General features: G+C 49.4%; 1 protein-coding gene across 1 annotated transcript in view; it reads right to left on the bottom strand.

The window, feature by feature from the left end:
- LOC142573118 (uncharacterized) overlaps positions 1 to 4,280 on the bottom strand; it is a 38,924-nt gene extending 34,644 nt beyond the window's left edge. The window contains exon 1 of the mRNA XM_075682638.1: positions 3,811 to 4,280. Within this exon, the coding sequence (XP_075538753.1) occupies positions 3,811 to 3,867 (57 nt within the window). The 5' untranslated portion in view covers positions 3,868 to 4,280. The remainder of the gene's footprint in view (positions 1 to 3,810) is intronic.
- Between the last annotated feature and the right edge of the window lie 16,330 nt (positions 4,281 to 20,610).

The raw sequence follows: 20,610 nt of genomic DNA, 5'->3' as shown, positions 1-20,610 counted from the left end.
CGAGCATCGAGGCAAGGTCGTTCCACTGTTAAGCCGTTGCGTGTAAGCTCGCTAGCCACATATTTTTGAATCGCCGAGTTCGCTGTAAATGGTACAGTGCGTGTGTTTCCTGGCAGTGGAAACCCTAAAGCTACACGTAAGCTGTTTAGGCACGGAGATGCAAAACCCGAGCTCTTTCCTTTTTTTACCTAAATTGAGTTTATAGCCAGCAGCTGGATTACAGGAGACTTGTTTTATCCGCCAACTGTCGACTGAAGTTCCTTGCTAGGCGCGAAGCAGAGCCCTTCGAATTTACCAGCAGGACGCCACGCCGCTGAGCGCTAGCACTACTTCACTTAATTTCGGTTTATTACGTTGAAGGCCACATTCGCTGTATTAGGTAAGGGGTGGGTAACATGTATACACAGGAAAAGGCAGGTATTACGGTGAAATACAAGTTTGAACTGTTCTCAGAAATTCTGAATAACATGTGATTGGCTTATTGCGCTCATTGTGCAATGATTGTGCTTATTTGGCCATTTTTATTGTACAAGCTACCAATAATTACAAACAGAAATTGAAATTATGATTAGTTGGAGAATAGAACGTCAACCTATGTTTTCTACTGCTAGCGATAAATACTTTCAACAATTAAACGTCTGTTTCCCTGAGTGTAAGAGTATGGTATCCGTTCATGGTAACTTTAATATAAAGAGTGCATATCTTAGGAGAGAATTTGCTCTGAATCCGTGTCAAGCTGTCAGTTCTTCTCTAAACTGGCTCCTGGGGTTATTACATGGTATAGTTGCGCCACTGTTAATTCGAACCTGTTCTACTCCTTTGGTATAAAAAGGGATAAGTCCCTCTGCCATTTGCAAAGCAATTTGCTACCCCCCCCCCCAAAAAAAAAGCCCTAATAGAAAATATGGTGGCTATCTTGCTTGAACGGGCCGTGAGGGCGTAGTGGTTTTTGTGTTGCGATGCTTAGCTCGAGGTTGCGGGATCGAATCCCAGCCATGGCGGCCGCATATCAATGGGGGCGAAATGGCCAAAAGGCTGGTTACGGTGCATTGGGTGTACGTTAAATAACCCCAGATTACCCCGGAGTTCCCCAATACGGCATGCTCCTTAATCACATCGCGGTTCTGGCACATAAAACGCCAGAATTTAATTTTTGAGTCTTGCTTGTACATAGGTTGTCTTCATATGCATAAAGGACGGCACAGATCAGACAAATGCTCTTCATTATTTTCACCCACCGCGATGGCTCTTCAGCTATAGCGATGCGCTGCTAAGCACAAGTTCGCGGGGTCGATTCTCGGCCACAGCAGCCGAATCTCATATTTAATCTTTTATGTGCGTCAAAGGACCCGCAGTTGTCAAAATTAATAATGAGATCCCTAATACGGCGCGTCTCGTAACCATATTGTGGTTTCGGCACGTGGAAAGACTCAGAATTTAATTAATAATTGTCCTGTACTACTTGCCTGTCAGAGAGCCGTTCTTACATCATGAAAATCACGCATGCCTTCGCTGTACGCTGTAAGCTGTACGCTAAAGGTGCGGCGCTGTCATTTAGTTGGCTACAAGCCTTTGTCGGATGCTAACATAGAACATATTTCCTGAACAGCGATGTTGAAATACCGTACCGCTCATAAAGAGTGCCGGGGAAGCTTGCGCTGTCCGAGTCAGTGCGTGCCTGTGAAGCGAGACATCATCATCGGAATTGTTGAGTCATAGAGTCGGCTGTAGCCTGACGTAAATGACGCGAAAAAGCATTGAATGCTCAGAAATCACGCATAAGACGCTCGGGGTCTTAATCGCGTTCAAGTTTGCTCACTCTGAGGCACATTTATTTCTTGCACAAGGTGTAGTCCTGCCGAGACCTAGGTCATTCAGCGCATACACCTTCTGCTCTCTACGCCATTAGTGAGTTTCGCAGGATGCATGTCCGTGCATACAAGGTATTAATACGTGCTTTAGCTCTTCTTTATTTCAGCCCGCTTAGAGAGACATTCTCCCAGCTTGGCCTACCTCAGAATGCTGAAAGGTGTATATACAAGCATGATAATTTGTACGTGTGCCAGTCTTCTTCTCCAATATTGTTCGGCCTCGCAAAGGAGTTCATGGGCCTTGTATGAAATTTTAGCCTCATGACCGCGCCTTACTTGCGTACTCCTCGATATTGTAAACTCTCGAGACCTTGTGTTGAAGGACGGAATAAGTAAGCTGGCCCATATGCACATGTTCTCATTGTATATCCTTCGCAGACCTAAAGGTAACAAGGGGCACTAGCGCTTTTCAAATCGTATCTTGTCACTGAGTGGTAGGCTACAACACTTAGAAGTCAATTTTTGTTTTGTTTAGTATACCATGGTTCGATGCTGAATGCAATACCACCCTGTGCTTGGCGAAAGTAACCTTTCCATTGTGTTCATTATCGTAAAAAACACTTCTCTTTGCCTAAACATAGTTAAGAATGTATAACTCGGGCCGATAGGTTGGCAAGCTGATGCTAAGTTCTCGATTTTCATGTGAAGTCGCCATATTCTAAGGGCCCTTCACAATTGGTTGGCGACGTCTGTGACATCAAAGGAGTATATGTAAAATTAGTCATGTTTGATAAAGGTGACGGCAAGAATATCCGTATCAGTCCATGCGATTTTATCTTCGGATGAATGCCTACATAATTGTTTCAGATTTCTTTTTGAAGATGCATCAATGCGATCTACATTACAGTGTACATACAAGGGATCTCATGAGGATACACTGTAGGTCACTGACAATGTCCAAATCGGGCCTAAGAAGTGTGCGCCCTCCTGCGGCACATTCACACAACGTGTTGCGCTTGCCGCACGCCTTTGGGTTTCCTGCGTCCCGTGTCCTGTCGGGTCCAAGCAGCTGCAGGACTAAAATTTGTTTGCCAAAATTTAACCCGTCGCAAGGAAGCCGGCTTCCGTTCGCCGCTACGGAATGAAAAGTAGATGCAAGGCCTATTACTGGCCGCAGTAAATTGGGCGTTTCTTTGGAGGACTTAATTCGTCCGACCGATCTAGCTCGCAAAAAGACATGGACTTCGGGCCCAGTGTTCACAGGTCGCGTCACTATACGAAGCCGCGTTTATTCATTTGCATCTTCTCCTTCTTGCGAGGCTTCGAGCCGTCGTTTCAATTTCTTTATAGGTCTATTCCTTTTCCACGACTCGGATCTTCTATTGTGCTACCATGTATGTACCTAACAACCCTGGACGCAAAGAGGGGGTCTCGGCTGCAGATGATCAGTCGCAGTGCTGCCGCAGTTAGCCGGGTCTTATCCCCGTTGAGTAAGACCCGGCTACTTTCTCAGTATATTCTAAATCTCAACAAGAGGAAGGTAGCACTTTCGGGAAGCGTGAAATGTTCTGTATAATGCGGCGTACCTGTGCGCCTGAGTGCTGGCTTGATCTACGGGTCATAACGTGCTAGTGATGTTAAAAAAATGCCTATGGTCTTCAGGATTACAGACCAAATATAATGTTGCGTATCTGTTGTGGACCAATGCGCGGCTTCTATAACTTTAAGTTTTGCGGTGCATCATTGTGTGTTGAGCGCCGCTTTGTATTTCGCAAAGCAGAAGACACAAGTTTGTTGTCGTATATTTCAGTGTCAACCTCGATTCGTCCCACGTTCTCCCTGAAGTCAAGGTGCGGTGAGACGTGAGGCCTCGTCTAAGATATCAGGGAGGCGTTGTGTCGGGGTTTAGGGAACAAACTTCCACGGCCACTGGATCCAGCGGCCGTGAAACTACAATGCGCGAAGACACTCAACGCTCGCAATCGGCGGTTTAACTCACCTGTGGCGCGGCATGTCCGTTGGCGACGCTCGCTACGGCGTACGAATGGCGGCCCATCGGAGCAGGCGACGGGATTGATCCCGCACCGGACGCTGTTATGCGGCGAGTGGAGTGTCGGCGATGCAAACGGCTCGCGACCGCGGCAGCTGGCGCTCCCGCCTGCCTGAGCGTGTGTCAAGGGCTCACGGGGACGACACGTGAGCGCCAACTGCAACTTCACACGACGGATTCTACGGAAGCGTACTGCAGGGCTCCCGATGTAGCGGCGACCGCGACCCCGTACACGGGCACTTTAGCTTTTCATCGAAACAGACTAGGGACCCGACATGGATTTCCCTTTTTATCTTCCCCGTAATATCGCGCGCGCGGCCCTGGAAAATACCCTACCTGACGTAAAACTCTTTCGCCTTCCCCTCCCCCACGAGTCGAGCTCCGCGCATCGCGTGCAAGGTGGTTGTCACTTGACCCTCTTTGTCCCCGCGCTGTTGGCGTACTGCTGAGGACGCACTCTTGCCCACCAGTTTGACAACCGAGGTTGCGCAGATAACACCGTCGATGCGTTCTTGTCGCCGGCTCTTTTTACAGTCTGTTCGCGGGCTTTCTTTTGTTTCGCGAGCATGTATGCAAGCGGGCAACTGCGGGACATCGGGCTTTCAGACGACCGCAGGGTCGAACGTGGCGTCGGCTTATCGTTTCGTTCGCGTGTACTTTACCCTCGTGATGTGCAACATCGCAAGCCACTCGGGCGCCGTCCGAACTCCCGAAATAGAAGCGATAGGCACCCTGCAACGCTGCTTTCTCTCAATTGTTCTCCTCTTCGCTTTTTACGGCGTGCGTCTTCGCGAAGAGGCTTCCCTCAAGAACGGACGCGGTCGTCTCGCCTTTACGGCGCTTGTCGCAATAAACGCGCTAGTTTAAGCACATCTTTGGCGCCCTGACGCGAGCCCTGTCGCGCGTCCCGCTCACGTGCGCAGGGACGGTCGCGTGGCAGCACGTGACTGACGAGACACTTGTCGGCGTCGCCTCGCTCGTAAAAGAGAGGCAACCCGATTCCGCCTTTGTCGGGAACGGTGTGTTGCAGGTATGATGGGGAAAGCGCTTGCTTATAGATAAAGGTCGGAAACGTCGCGAAAGGAGTGGAAAAAGACGTCGAAATAACTGCAAGAAACTACGGCGAAATAACTGCTCGTCGAAATACTCAAGCAACAAAAACAAAGTCGTATATAGGGGCTTATGATCGCTTTCAAGTCGGGTCGCACCCTGAGTCTCTTAATGTGTGAAAATACGCTCGAAATACTGACTGCTTCAGGAATCGTTATCTCCGGCATGGGTGTGGGCACTACGGCATGCGATGACTCACAGCTTGGCACGGTTCAGCTCTGTGATGCCAATAACAAGGAGTTATTCTCTTGGGAGCAGCCGCTCATGCTTCGCCAGCGCATTTTCGGTTGCACAGCGTCGTATCCTACCCACTCCATGTGCGCAGTCGGCGGGCTTGTTGGGCGTGCAGCTATGGGCTCCTTGCGATACTATAGCGTCTAAAGGTGAGTGGAAAAGCATGTTAGTATTGCGCATTCGATTTTAACCAATAGGGAAGCCAGTGTCAAAATGATACAACTAATGAGATCCAGGCAAGAGAAAAGCACTCGACAGGCCAGGTTGCATTGCTCATACTTACGTTATCAGTTGTGTTACCTTTTTTATTTTCGCACTCAGGAGCCGCGCTCAACAGGTCACAACAAAAAACTCGAATTCGAAACTTTGCTCAATTAGTAAATCGTCGCACATCGAGCCTTCATTATTAAACCCATGCGAACACCGACACCCGTAATGTGTTCGTTAAGTGGCAATAGACGCGTGGTCACTCCTGAGGCTGTCAAAGTCCGCATTACCAAGCCAGTGCTCCTAGCATTTCGCAGCATGACAGCTGATCATCACTACCATCATTACCATCAGCTATGTCTCCTAAAGGATAAATGCATCTCCCACATGTCCCTAATTACATCTATACCAAGTCATCACGGCACATTCTATGACGCAGATTTTACGGACTGAGTGCGCATTCCTTTCGCTCGGTTCTAATCCTTTCTTATCATTCACCGTTCACGAACGACTGTTCCCAGTGATAACGCCGGGGCGAGGGCACAGCATAGACATAGGTCGAATCGTATAAAGGATTACAATTGCACCGGGATAGTTCCGTTATCCCGTCCCTGGTAGCTGTGTATAATCTTATGCCACATTTCAGCGCCTTTCTTAACTGGCGTTGTAGCCCAATAGCTCCGGTGTTGCGCTGCTGAATTCAAGGTTGTGGGTTTGGTTCCGGAAACATTTCGAGGGAGGCGGAATGCAAAAACGCTTCTGCATTGTGCACTGAGTGCACGTTCACAGTTCAGAAATAATCCGGCGGCCCAATAATCCAAGAGATCAGAAATAATCCGGTGGCCCTACCCACAACAGCGTGTCTCAAAATGAGATCGTGGTTCTGGCAGGTATGAAAGCCCAGAATTTAATTGTCTGTGCGTTTCTATTTTTCTTGATTCTTCGTTTTAGAATTGAGAAAGCCGCGTGCATTTTTTTCTACGCCCTCCCTGCCCTTTACAGGTTTTATGCTGTTCCTCTTAACCGAGGCTTGAATTTCATGTATAGCGTTTGTGAACTAGACGCTGCTTCCGTTTTGAAATTGACAGAAACTATACGAATGAATTTTCATTCCGCGTTCCCACGCTCTTAGCTTTCTTCTTCGTACCTGTGTTGTCTTCTGTGATTTGCACCTGTAACTCAGCACCACAAGAACAATCGTGGTATACTGTTCAGATTATATTCGTAAGCTGACATTGACTACTTAGAAGTACCGCCAGAGACCATGCGTTTCAGTGCCCGTAAGTTGTTGTTACGTCAAATTCGATTTCATGCTTCAGTTGACCCATGTCTTTGTCGCGAAGAGAATTTACCACGGCCCCCCTTTCTTTCTTTCCGTGAATGTTGAGGGCTCCTCGATGCGGGGGAACCCTTTGTTTGGAAATGACCACGACGGCGCCTCGGGCATGTGATCGCGCCCGGCGGACGCCGGCGCACCTGACAGTCACTGCGTGCACGTGTCGCGCCGTCTTCCCACGCTCGGCTGTATTGGGCGTCAAACATTGATTAGTTATGGGCGAAATGATTTTGTATGCAGCGTGATTTTGCGACCACTTTTGGCCTCGTAAACTCTGGCCCTTATTGGATGCTGTTGGCCTGCCTGATATGTCGAAACAGGGCATTGGTGGAAACGCCTGCGCCTCCCGCCGGTCCGCGGTACCATTGAATGTTGCAGAAAATCATTTAAGGAATGTTCCGAGTAGTTTTTTGAAGAGAGCAAGGAGACAGCAGCACACGGCGCAACTTCACCGCGGGAGACCAGGCCGGTCAGGCAGGTCGTCGATGACGGGTATGACTTCGTTTTGCGTTTGATGTGGGTAGAGTACAAATCCTAATGCCAAGTTAATAAACCTAGTTATTCGAATGGCACTTTTCGTCGTCTTCGTACCTGAGGATCTGGACTTGCCCCTGCCGGAGCTCATCCCCCCTATTGTGGTCTCCCTGGTGAGCTTATGCGTCACAACACTAACAGCTGCGTCACTTCGCTACATCTCCTTGTCCCATGATACATGTGAAACTTCCTCACAACAGCACATTAGCGAGCACTCACTCATTCTTGTTTACTCTGCACGTTCTTCCCTTAGAGCTGTCTAAGACATGAAGCATGCGTTGTTTGAGAACCTGAATGCGGTAGGATAAGTCAGTATGCTTTTAAAGAAAAGCCGCAGTTTCGTTCGAAAGGCGAAGCATCGATTGCGATAGCAAATTAATGGACAGCTATACGAAGTACGCATAGTAGCTTTATCGGCCCCGTATAAACTAGTAAACATAAGCATACATACTAAATTAACAAGCACGCTGCCACGCACGCAAAAGCAAAGAAGAACATATCTCACTCAATGTCCGCGAAAACTCGCTTTCAATATGCTGGCGTGAAGAAACGCAACAGCAGCAGCGAGCGAAGTGACATCTGTGCTGTCCATCGCTTCAGCGCCACTGCGAACGCCCCGGTGTATTCTACATCGACGTCTCGGGCCCTTCCCCCTCAGGTCACTTGACGGCCGCTGTGATCACCGAGGGTCACCACGTCGATGGCCTCTCGTTCAGAGCCGACACTGTAACTCATGCAGAGGAGCTTGCCATCGCTTTGGCCGCCTCCCACCCCACCAGTGGCACCATCTTGACAGATTCGAGCTCAGCCTGTTCAAGATACATCCAGGGTTCCATCGCCCCACTGGCGGCTAGTCTCCTTCGGGCCACCTCCTGGCGCTTCAACCCTCACTCCATCAGGATGGTCTGGACCCCAGGCCACACAAGTCTTCCCTGCAAAGAGGCGGCGAATGCCGCTGCCCGCGCTTCTTTCCTCCGGGCGGCTGGCCCTTCATGTCCTGAGTCGGATCCTGGCAACTCGAGCCTCACACGCTACAGCGATATTCTGGATTATTATCGCACTTCGCGCCGACTCTACCCTAACCATGCACGCGGTTTGGCGAAAGCGAACGAACGACTACTACGCCGCCTTCAGACCAATACTTTCCTTAGTCCGGTGGTCGCCCGGCACTTCATGCCGGAAATCTCAGGCACGTGCCCGACTTCTCAGGTCCTCGCCGATACCTTTCATGTTGTGGCTTCGTGCCCCGCCACTCCACTTTCCTTCTCTTCCCCTTTCCAAATCCCTACTATAGAGGCTTGGGAGGAGTACCTGCTCGGCTGCTCTTCCTTGGAAGCTCAACGTTCGTTGGTGGCGCGCGCCCGGGCAGCGGCCATCGCCAATGGCGTCCCGTACTAGGGGCTGCCACTCAGGCGCACAGCAAGCAACTATCTTATCAACTTCTTGAATAAAATGTTTCTACCACCACCACCTAGAAAACACAGCACGCACAAAGCTATGACCGCCGACGCACCTAGATTCTGCCCCCAACGCAGATCGCTCTCAAAATTGGGCCGCATGACTACGGGCAGACGCCATATGCGCAAATGCAGCAGGAGTAGAACGCCGCCTGCCCTCCGCACTCTCCCCCGGAGCCTCGCGACGTTAGGTGCCTTGCGCGCTACGGAGGACAACGCACTTCCTCCCCGCTTTCGTCTCTTTCGTGCGGGCGAGATTGAGCCGCAATCGACGGCTCCCCGCTCTCGCTTTCACTCGCGCATACAGCGTGGGGAACTCGCCGACGGTGTTATCGTCCTTGGACTTTATGCAGAACCTCACAGTGACGCCGACCGCAGAAATGCGCTTGAAGTGTTTATATAATTGCTATCGCAGTAATGAACGTATAGGATTCAGTTTCCTGCGCTCTTGGTAGGACTTGACCAACGCCGTTATAAACACAATTGATTTTCACTTATGACGAAGGAATAGCTCTTGAAGCATTCAGAACCAGTCTGTATTCGCCCGCTTTGGTGGTGTAGTGGTTATGGCGTTGCGCGCAACGCCCAAGGATGCTGGATCTAATCCCTGGCCGCAGCAGCCGCATGTTAGGGCGCGAAATGCGAAAACGCCAGTGTGCCGAGCATTGGCTGCACGTTAGGGGATTTCAGGTAGTCAAAATTAATCCGGAGTCCCTCACAACGGCGTGCCTCATAATCAAATCGTGGTTTTGGCGCGCAAACTCCAGAATGTGTTTATTTTTCATCCAGTGTGTGTTTTATACAGCATCAGTCAAAGCAGGTAATGTGCTGTAAGGCGGCGCAGACACGTAAACTTGTGATTGCTGTAAGCGTTTTTGTGTTGTTAGCCTGAAATAGAAATAGGAAGTGTTCAGTAAAGACTAGTGCCTATGACGCATGTTAGAAATACTTCGAGTACAGGACGCATACGCTGATGTCTTTTCAAATATTTTAGCTACCCTCATAATTAGCCAGCAATGCTGTAATTGTGGCGAGGGGCTAGACAAAGTGAAAAAATATCTCCTGTGCCATTGGCTCCGTGCTTAGAAGTATTCAAGCTATTAGACTGGGAACGATTTGGAGGGAGCATAGGCCGTGTATATCTGAGTAACTTGCGATTGCATGGTGATGTTATTTTTTTCATCAATGATGCAGGTAAATCACAGGAAATGATTGAGGATTTTAGTTAAGGAATCATAAAGAAATTGGGAGTATCGATGAAAAATAATACCGAAACAAAGGGAATTTTCCGTAGCTTGGCAAGACAACGACAATTCATGGCAGGCAGACAGCCTGTAAAATCTGTGGAAAGGTATGCTTATCTAGGCCACTTGCTCACAGGGGACCCTGATAATGAGGCGGCAAAACAGAGCAGAATAAAAATTGGTTGGAACGCACACGGATGGAATATATACTCACGACGAGTACATAAAAGTGTAGAATTATTGCGTTATACAGGTATCGACACATACAACAGAAACATGGAGCTTAATAAAGTTAGCAACCGCGCAACGAGCGGTCAAACGAAAAATGTTAGGCTTTACGTTAAGAGACACGAAGGCTGCGGTGCCCATTAGAGGGCAAACGTGTGTAGCCAATGTGATACTCGACACTAAATGGGTGAAATGGTGTTGGGCTGGTCATGTGATACGTAGGGTGGATAACCGCGGCTCTATCCCAGCTACCGGATGGGTGTCAAGAAAAGAGATGCCCAGTCGAGGACGGCAAAGAAGTAGGCGGTGTGGTGGAATTAGCAAAATCGCAGCTTAAGATAGGGGCAGATGCCTCCAGGCAGGAATAACTGGAAATCGTCCGGAGTGATCATGGTCCTGGAGTCAACAATAGTGTAGTAATGATGATCACGATACAATAACGAGGAAGATGGTTGTGGTAAAAATACGCATTACGCAAGTATGTGCCTCAAAAGCACCCGACAGAGTTGTTCATATGCAGCTGTGCTAGCTAGCCTTTTGATCAAACAGCTTATAGCAGCATCAACGAGGCACGGAAAGACAGCGCTAGTGCCGACGCTGTCCGCGTTCGCATCAAATAGGCGCAGTGCCCTTGACTAAGGCCAGCGTCTCTGACGGCGGCTTGGCAAGTTTCGACGTTTGAAGAAGAGCTGGGTTCGTGTGGCATCGGAAGTCACTTCCTCTTCTCGCCTCGCAGCGTTTCAGATACAAATTGCTCTGGTAGATCTGTCCTGTGTTTACTTGTGTTTACGCAATCACATCACCTAAACATATGCACGCTACACCTACACTTATCGTGACTTTCGAAAACTAGGGAATATTTGCTGACTACAGGTTGAATGGAATACACCGGCGACTTCACACAAGCCTCCTCCGACTCCGCAGCGTCTCTGACAGTCTCCGCTTTTTCGTTGCATCTCCCGGAAATCTGGCCAGCTGATCACTGGTTAGCGCAAGTCAACAGCCAGTTCATGAATGGCCCAGATACCATCGCAGACTTCCAAATTTTACCATGTTGTGTCTACGCTTCCCCCAGAAATTGCTGGGGAAATCTGAGACATCATTCTTACTTTGCCCCCTATGACATTTTGTCGGCTGAGCTCCTCAAGAGTACTTCGTCGCCGGAGAGGCAACGACTCCGGTAGATACTCTCAGAACTAGGCGACTGTAAGCCGTCACAGGTGTTGCGCCGTCTTCTGCAGCTCCTCGGTGATAAAGCTGCTTCTTTCGATCAAGATCTACTCCTAGAACGTTTCTTGCAGCGTCTGCCTTCCTCCGTCCGAATGGTACTCGCTGCTGCAGCTGGTTTATCTTCGTCGAATCTCCCGCAACTTCCCGACTCCGTATTGCACATCGCCTCGCCACCCAGTTCTTCGGTCGCGACGAGTTCTGCCACAAACGAATTGACTTGTCTTTCACCACCTGATCAGAAGGCTCTTCGAGATGACTTCTACAGCAAGATAGATCTTCTATCCGCGTAGATTGCCACCCCATCTGCGCGCTCTCCATCCTCATCACGCCGGCCTTTCTCCTCCCCATCACCGTGTCCCGGTGAGTGCTGGATCACCGCAGCTTCGGCGCAGCCGCCCGAAAGTGCTCGGCTCCCTGCACTTTCTAGGTGGAAACTCTCCGGCTTACGAATAGAAGCGACAAAGAAAAGTGGTCCAGCTAGTAGCCGCTTATTCGTCTTCGAAAAAGTGTCTGGGCTCCGTTTCCTAGCGGACATGGGAGCTGAAGTTAGCGTTCTTCCAGCCTCGCGTGCGTTTCCGAATTGTCGCCGACCTGCAGTTACGCTGCAAACCGTTAAGACCGAGATCTTGACTTACTGTGAACGCCCCCTCACACTGAGTATCGGACTCCAGCGTCCTTTCGGATGGGTTTCCCTCGTAGCGGACGTGGCTTGCCCGGTTCTTGGTGCAGATTTTTTAATTGGTTTGACCTGCTTGTGGACATGGCGCACAAGCGTCTTGTCGATCTACGACGCACCTAATGGTGCAAGGCATAGCGTCAACAGCCGGCATCAGCACTGTTACCAACAAGCCACCTTCATCGGTCTATCGGCACTTATTCTACCGGTTTCCAAACTAGCTCCGTCCATCCAGTTTCAGGCGTTGTGTCAAGAACGATGTCACTTACCCTGTTTGTGTCACAGAGCCACCTTTCCAGAGTCGTTCACGACGCATCGCACTCGATCCACTCAAGAATGCCAGAGCCGAATTTGATCATGTGCTCGAGCTTGGCGCTATGCAACTATTCCGAAGTCCTCCGCACATGGTGCCCACGAAGTACCCAGGTGACTGGCGGCCCTGCGACGATACCGCACCTTGAATAACGCCGCTATTCCCTATCGCTACTCCCTGCCTAAAAACATCGCGGATTTTACAGCACTGCTACATTGAGCAACCATCTCTTCAAAGAGAGACCTCCTCGAGGTGAATGATCAGATACCTGACGAGCACTCGGACATTCCCAAGACTGCTGTCGTAACGCCTTTTGGCCTTGTTAGATACGGGTCATTAATTAGCATCTGTCAAGTCCTTCGAGCGCAACCACGTGCCGTCACGTTCCGACTATCGTGTGCCGGTACGCGTCGACCGCGCTACCGGACCCGCCAGACAGGCTCGCACTGGATCTTCCGCCCTCGTGTGTCGCACGCGGAGCTCTTTTCACCCCTCCGCCCCACCCGCCCCCTGTGTGACGCTTCCCGAAAGTGTACCTGGAGGCCGGCGTGATTCGAGGTAGTTGACCGTAGTGTTGAAAAAAGCTGCTTTTCAGCTCTGGAAGGTCTTTCAAGCACAACCAGGTGAGAAGGCAACGCCGCAAGGATGAGGCCATCGGAGGAAAGAGGCCAATGGCGTGTCCCCATTGGCCGAACATGACGTCACTTACACGGACCCTACGGTTGGATTAAAATGACGAGACCCCGACGAACTGAAGAGCTTATAAGCCACAGAACCCAAGGAAAGAGAGAGACGTTCTTCTTGCCCCGACCGCAGCGTACCATTTACTACCGATCGTCGAGAAGCACTGTGTTTTCCTGTTTCTAGTCCTGTACGTTCTGTAAGCAAACCTTCATTTCCCCAAGTGCCCCTCAACGTTGGCCAACTCCCGCACTCAACAGTACAATCCAGTAGCCGTTTTGAATACCTGCAGCTGCCCTTTCGTTTCCGCCACGCCGCTCAAACTTTCCAGCGTTTCGTGGACACAGTCACCCGAGGTCTTCCGTTCTGCTATGGCTACACCAATGACGTCCTCATCTTCAGCCACGATTCATACTGCTGTCTGTGACACCTTGCACATCTATTCCAACGCCTTGCCGAGTACGCCCTAATCGTAAATAAAGCCAAGTGTGCAGTCGGTGCGCCTAATCTTGACTTTCTTGGACACCAGGTTACCGTCATGGCATGCGGCCGCTCCTTAACAAAGCGCAAGTGCTTTACGACTTTCCTCAGCTCACTTGCGAACGTAAGCTACGCGAGTTCGTGGGACTCATAAATTTATATCGGCGTATCATCCCCCGCTGTACTTCCCCCGCGTATCATCCCCCGTGATTCGTCCACTTACCGATCTACTCCAGGCAAGCAAGAGCTCTACTCCCATTGCATGGTCTGAGAAGGCGTCCAGATTTTTCGCGGCTATTGAGACAAAGCCAGATGATGTCACCCTTCTTGTTCACCCAATACCCGACGCTCTGCTTTGTCTCATGCCAACACGTCAGACGTGGCAGTTGGAGCCACCTTACAAGAGTCCGTTGACGGATCGTGGAAACCGCTAGCTCCTTTTCACGCAAGCTCTTTTCCACTGAAGGCGATTGCAGCACCTTCGGCAGTGAGCTTCTAGTTGCCTGCATGTCTGTGCGTCACTTCAGGCATTTCCTCGAAGGTCGAAGTTTCTTCATCGCCACCTGCCACAAGCCATTGACGTTTGCCATCAAATCGGACAGTAGCAAGTTTCCACCCCGTGAAAGTCATCACCTTGCTTATGGCGCGGAATTCACGACTAATATCCGGTACGTACAAAGACAATCTGCAAAAGCTGCCGCCGATGCGCGTTCTCGCCTAACACGGGCCATATATTGCCACCACCACTGGCCACCGCCCTGGCTAACGCTGAAATCGCTAACCTTCGCCTGTCACCTGGAATCCTCGAGTTTCGTGAAATTACCCTTCCGTCCTCCGCTGTTCCTATTCTCTGCGACATGTCTGCAGGCAATCCCAAACCTCTTGTTCCCAATGATTTCCGTCGCGCTGTTTTCGACTCTCTACACGGCCTCTCCGAACCTGGCATCCGCGCCACGCAACACTTTATCACCCGGCGTTTTCTCTGGCAATCAAGAAGGACATCCATGAGTGGACTCGCAGTTGTTTGCATTGCAATTCAAGGTCCATTGATGCAATGCAGCTTTTTACCTTGTCTCCGTACGATTCCTTCCCACTACCTTCGGACGGTTTCGACAAGGTACATATTGACCTTCCAGGACCATGGCCTACATCAGAGGGGAACATCTACCTGCTGACGTGCGTTGACCACTTTACTCGGTGGCCAGAGGCGTTTCCCATTCCCGACATGAAAAGTGAGATCATCGCTAAAGCTTTCCTTTCGCTATGGGTGCCACGTTTCGGCGTTCTATCTACAGCGACCACCGATTTGGTGGACAGTTCGAGGGATCCTTTCTCGATAAGCTCATGGCCTTGCTAGGAAATTGGCAGATTCGCACCACAGCATGCCACCCCATCGCAAATGGCATGGTATTATGTGTTCACCTGGCACTAAAGGCACCGTTTAGGGTGCCAACCGACGAGGTCAGCTGGACTGTTTCGCTGCCTCTTGTTTTCTTTTGCTTTAGGGCAACGTTAAAGCAGGACACCTAGTGTGCACCTGTCGATATTATCTATGGTTCGCCACTCCATCTTCCCGGAGAACTGTTCGGCCCTACATACACCTCGCCTTGCCCAACACGCCCGACTATGCGGTGCAGTTGCGCTACGCTCTGCGCAATCTTTGTGCCCCGCACGGTCGCCCCCAATACCGCGATTCCCTCTACATCCCTCCTGACTTAGAGACGGCGTACCTGTGTTGGTCCGTCGCGACGCACTTCGCAATGCATTTGCAGCGCCGTTAAGCTGGCTGTTATCCCATTATAAAGTGCAGTGACAAGTTCTATGTGATTGATTTTCACGGTTGCCACGATTCCGTGTCTACTGAGTGCCGAAAAGTAGCCACCATGGAAGACCCGCTGTGCATGGAAGTCCCGACAATGCCATCCCTCCCAGTCCCATTGCCGCTACTTCACCGTATTCTCCGACCCCTTCCACGGCTACAACCAACGAACCTTCTTTTGTGCAGACTACCGAATTTCACCGGGCTTCTTCACTAACCGGGGGTCTATGTAGCAGCGCCAACGAGGCAGCGCCCCGAAAGATGAGAGACGCCTTTGGCCGATGCCGTAGGGACGCGCTGCCGGCGCTGCTGTGTCTTCAAAGCGGTCTGCGACGTGGCAAAAGTGCGAGCCCGCGCGGGCCTCATTTTCAAGGTGATCTGCGATGCTTGCCGAGAGCGCGTAGTGCCGGTAGCATGGTATGCGCTGTGCTTTAGACGTTTCGTTCGCCCTGAAGCGACAGATGCACGGAGGTCACTTGGCTCGCGGCTGCTGAAGTGATTCCTAACTCCAGCCTTATTACAGACAGTTCCGCCGTGATCGAGCGAGATGTGTTCGTGTTTGCCTGTGCGCGCGTGACACCATGCTGAATAAATTAGTTAAAACACGTTGACGGGCTAGTTGGTTTGAAATAATGATAGAATGAGTAAGCGCGATTGAACAAAGACGTATAAAGAAGCAGAAATGCAAGACCAGACTTTTCTTGCTACGCAATCGTTCAATCACATTTACATATTCTATCATTGTTAATTTAATTAGTAAGGGAATGTTTACAAGTTTATACGGCCGATAAAACTACCATCCTTACTTCGTACACCTATCTACTAATTTGCTATCGTAATCGGTGCTACGTCTGTATATTCGTATATCTGTGTTTCGTATATTTGTGTTTATTTGTGTTTACCTGTCTTTATGCAATTGCATCACATGAACACATGCACGGTACACCTACAGGCTCATTGCATTTGACGTGGCTGGCGTTGCTGATGTCGAAGCATACCACATGCACATGACCTATGCAATGCTTCAGAGGTATGCGGCGTAACAATCTGTTGGTAGTGTAGTGTCTCACATAGCTTCGCAATAATCACACAATTGCTGAAAGCGACAAAAGTCAATTATTGATTCAGAGTTAGAAATCTGTGCAAACAAGAAAAGTGCCCTTGCAATTAGCGGAAGTGACTTTATCTATTGATTTATATGCTTGAACAACTCACGCGGTGTCCCGTTGGTTTGGAGATGCGCTCTCGTTTAAAAAAGTTAGGCAGCATGTTACACTCCTGTGACACATGAAGGTGAAAACCTGCTGCGCAAGCTGTAATGCATTAAGTTATATAATCGGAGGCGTCAGAACTCTCGCAAGACATAACGAGCGGAAGTGTGAAGCAAACATATTAAGCTGTATGTAGGTCGACCTCGTCAACGGCAAATTCGAGCACTTAATGCGCTACCTAAAGGTTCTTTCGTTCTTTCTTTCGTGCTTCATTCATATTCACCCATTTCATCTTTGCTTCCGTGGGCGGGTATGACCCATTCGTGATCATGAAATTCTTTTGCATCACTCGACTAGACGCCGCTTTTTTGCGATGTGAGCCTTGCAAGAAGCCACTTAAGGCTTTCTCCTTAAAAGTGGTGAACATCCAATCGAGTACTGGAGCGAGAACAGCCCATTACAGGCCGAAACCTCCGTACTCTAGGACGCTCCTCCGCTCAGCGCTCCACGATGACTCAAGAACGCGGAGGGCCGCGCCATGCCTCATTTGAAATGGTCACCGTGCTTCAGTGACATTCCAAAGCAATTCTAGTGAAGCGTAGGGTCGTAGGCCGAGAGGCGGAGCTGTGCTCAGCTCCGGGGAGTGTAGGAAGTGTTTCATGTCGGGGACCATTTGTGAATACGCGGGTAAGCAGTCGGGTGGAATGCCATAGAGGCTTCCCAGCAGGAAATGTCTAAAGTTTTAGCGATGAGGTCTTCCATGATTAATGCAATGCAGCTTTTTACTTTACCGTTTTAATATCAACAAAGCGGTAAAATCTGTCGGAGCGCTTCTCCCTGCGCAGTGTCCTGAAGCAAACAGTGAACACAGTTGCAAAATTTTATGCACTTCGGCCATGAATTCTATGCAGACGGATTGGCTGTTTTATGACAATGGGTAAAATCACCAACTATTGGTGAAATGGCGTATAGTCAACTTGTGCTTTTTCAATGTGGTGTAAAAGAGTTCTACGTATCGAATGCAAGACAGTGCCGCCTAGCAAGACAGGAGGCTGTTAGCGGCAGGCTACCCCAAGGCTTTGATCACTGCAGCGGCTGAATCTGCGCACAAATGTTTCAAAACGAAAAGCGGACGGGATCGCGAAGTGCGGGACAAAACAAAAAAGAACCTGATAGTTATACCGTATGCACATGGTATTTCACACAGATTTGAACAGGATGCGGCAAGAATCAAAGTCAGTTTAGTTTGTTCTGCGTCTTGTAAGCTTACAAAGCCTGGCGTGAGGGCTTCACAGCGCAATTCGTGAAGGAGTGCACGCAATACCAAGCATGTTAAGAAGTTTCCCATGTGCGCCACATGTGTATTGTGTAGTATTCCGTTGAAATGTGGCAAAGTTTACATAGGGCAAAGCGGTCGCGAACCCGCCGTGGTTGCTCAGTGGCTATGGTGTTAGACTGCTGAGCACGAGGTCGCGGGATCGAATCCCGGCCACGGCGGCCGCATTTCGATACTTACAAATCGTACACGATACGATTTCGTGTACTTAGATTTAGGTGCACGTTAAAGAACCCCAGGTGGTCAAAATTTCCGGAGTCCTCCACTACGGCGTGCCTCATAATCAGAAAGTGGTTTTGGCACGTAAAACCCCAAATATTGAAAAAAAAATTGAAAGCGGTCGCTGTGTGAACGATCGGATGCATGAGCATGATAATCTGGTACCCACAGGCACGTGAGGTAATCTTCCGCTACATTGTAAGGAGTGCAGTTGCACTCCTATATTCGACAACGTATTAGCCATGGAGAAGGCTAAGACTCAGCAAAAAAGAGAGTTCACTGAAGCTTATCACATCTATAAACTTGGCCCCGAGAAGTGTGTAAGCGTGCTGTCAGTGTTCGTAACCAAGAAAGAGCTTGAATTTCTTGATCAGTGCATTGTGTATAGGTAAAAGTGATTATCGTTTACATATGTTGCGCCTTGCGCATGCTCAGTACGGACTTGGGGGACGTCATTTTCACGAATAAATTTCAGTTGTTAGTCCAGCCACCTTCCTGTAGCTAGGTCGATTTCTGCCTCTAAATTTTTTTCCCTTTTTCAAGTTTGCTGGCATTCTTCTAGCGCCCTGTTGGTATGTGTACTCTTGACATGTCCTTGGGCAGTAGACTTTTTACAACTGAATTCGTAATTATTTTCTGGTACATGCAAGACGTAAAGTTTAGGCATTACCTTTTTGTATCAGTAGGGTGCTACTGTTGACTAGAAATGGGGAGTTTTCAGTACGCAGAAACGTTCTATCCGGGCTCCTGGAGGTCAGCAGTTCCCACCACGAAAGTAAATTTTCTCTCTTTGGAGATAACATTGTGCTTGCCTTGTCAGTTGTTTGTGTTCAAGTTGCTTGCGCCGGCACTAGATACTCTATGGTATGCCACTGTGGAGCCCTTTCGTTTCGCCCGTGCAATAAAAAACATCGTGATGCCACACTATTTAGTGCCAGTGGAGAACGGGGCGTGCTGGTTTGTGGGCTGTGAATTACTCTGAAGAGCCCGCAATACCTCCTGATGCCGTGAAACTCACCACTTTCTCAGAAGAGGCGCGTTTGACAGAGGTTTCGCTAGCAGTTGCAAATCCCTCTGACTAGAGGGTAATCCCTGGACCGGCGGACTGTTCTTTGCATGGCCAACAAGACGCTCAGTAACTATGAGCACCCTGCCTCTGTTGGACTTTCCGCAGAAGGCGAAACCACATTTGATTCCTCTGCCTCGCAAACGTCACAGGATGAACGCAGGTAGGGCGCATCTTATGACAAAAGCCTTACGGAATATTTCCAGCAAAACGCATGATAATCGATGGACAAGTTTGCGAAATGCTTTGAAATGGAATTGTTATTCAGGATTCATGCTGTCCTTCGGTGGCTCTAGTGATACTCGTCAAAAAGGAACATGGAACAAGAAAATTCTACGTGGATTACCGACGCCTGGATGTTATCACTAAAATGAACGTCTATCCCTACCCGCGGAATGACGGAACCATTGACTACCTCCTTTACGCTGAGGTTACTGGAAGATTCCGATGGACCCGGTGGACAAAAAGAAAACGGCATTCGTGACCCGCGATGGTTTCTATGACTTCAGTGTAATGCCGTTCGGGCTGTGAAATGTCCCCGACAGTCTTGAGCGCTTTATGAATACAATTCTGCGTGCCCTAATGTGGAAGATTTGCATATGCTACATTGGTAAGGTGGTGATTTCGGTCGCAGACTTAGTGAGCACAATAAACCCCTGAACGTTGTCATCCCCTGTATCGACGACGCTGGAATAATTCTGAACTCAAAGTGTCATTTCGGTGAACGACAAGCATTAGTATTAGTAGGTCATTACTAGTAGTAGTAGGGTGCTCATTAGTATTAGCATTAGTAGGTCATCTTGTGGATAAATGTGACATCCAGCCTGATCAACAGAATACCGATTCCATCGAACCATTTGATGCACCACGGTCTGTGAAGGAGCTGCGCTCTTTCGTGAGACTGCGTTCTTGTTGACGTTGCTTACCCGTTGTCATGTCTTCTACGTACCCTTCAATTGAGCTGCCGAATGTGACGCCTCTTTTCGACAGCCTAAGTTTTTTGACGTCACAGCCAATTCTACGACACTTTGACCCTTACGCACCAATAGAAATTAACACACATGCTTGTAGTATGGGCATTGGTGCTGTGCTGGTACAACACTATGTTATTTGTTGAACCAGCCGCTCACTAAGCAAGCAAGAGCATGACTACGCCGTGACCAAACAAGAACGTTTTGTCGTAATCTTCGGCGCTCAGAGGTTTCGTTCATACTTGTACGGCCGGCAACTTCCAGTGTGTCTGCTAAGTTTCTAAATTTTACTAGTAAGTTTCCGAAGAAAGCAAAAGATACGAACGAGCAAGAAATTGGCGAAGCTTTTGTATTAAACGATCGGCGCACAACTGCACGATTAACCCCTCCATTTTAT

Source organism: Dermacentor variabilis, chromosome 2 (assembly GCF_050947875.1).
Source record: "Dermacentor variabilis isolate Ectoservices chromosome 2, ASM5094787v1, whole genome shotgun sequence".
NCBI lineage: Eukaryota > Metazoa > Arthropoda > Arachnida > Ixodida > Ixodidae > Dermacentor > Dermacentor variabilis.
This window is presented reverse-complemented; position numbering and strand designations above follow the sequence as displayed.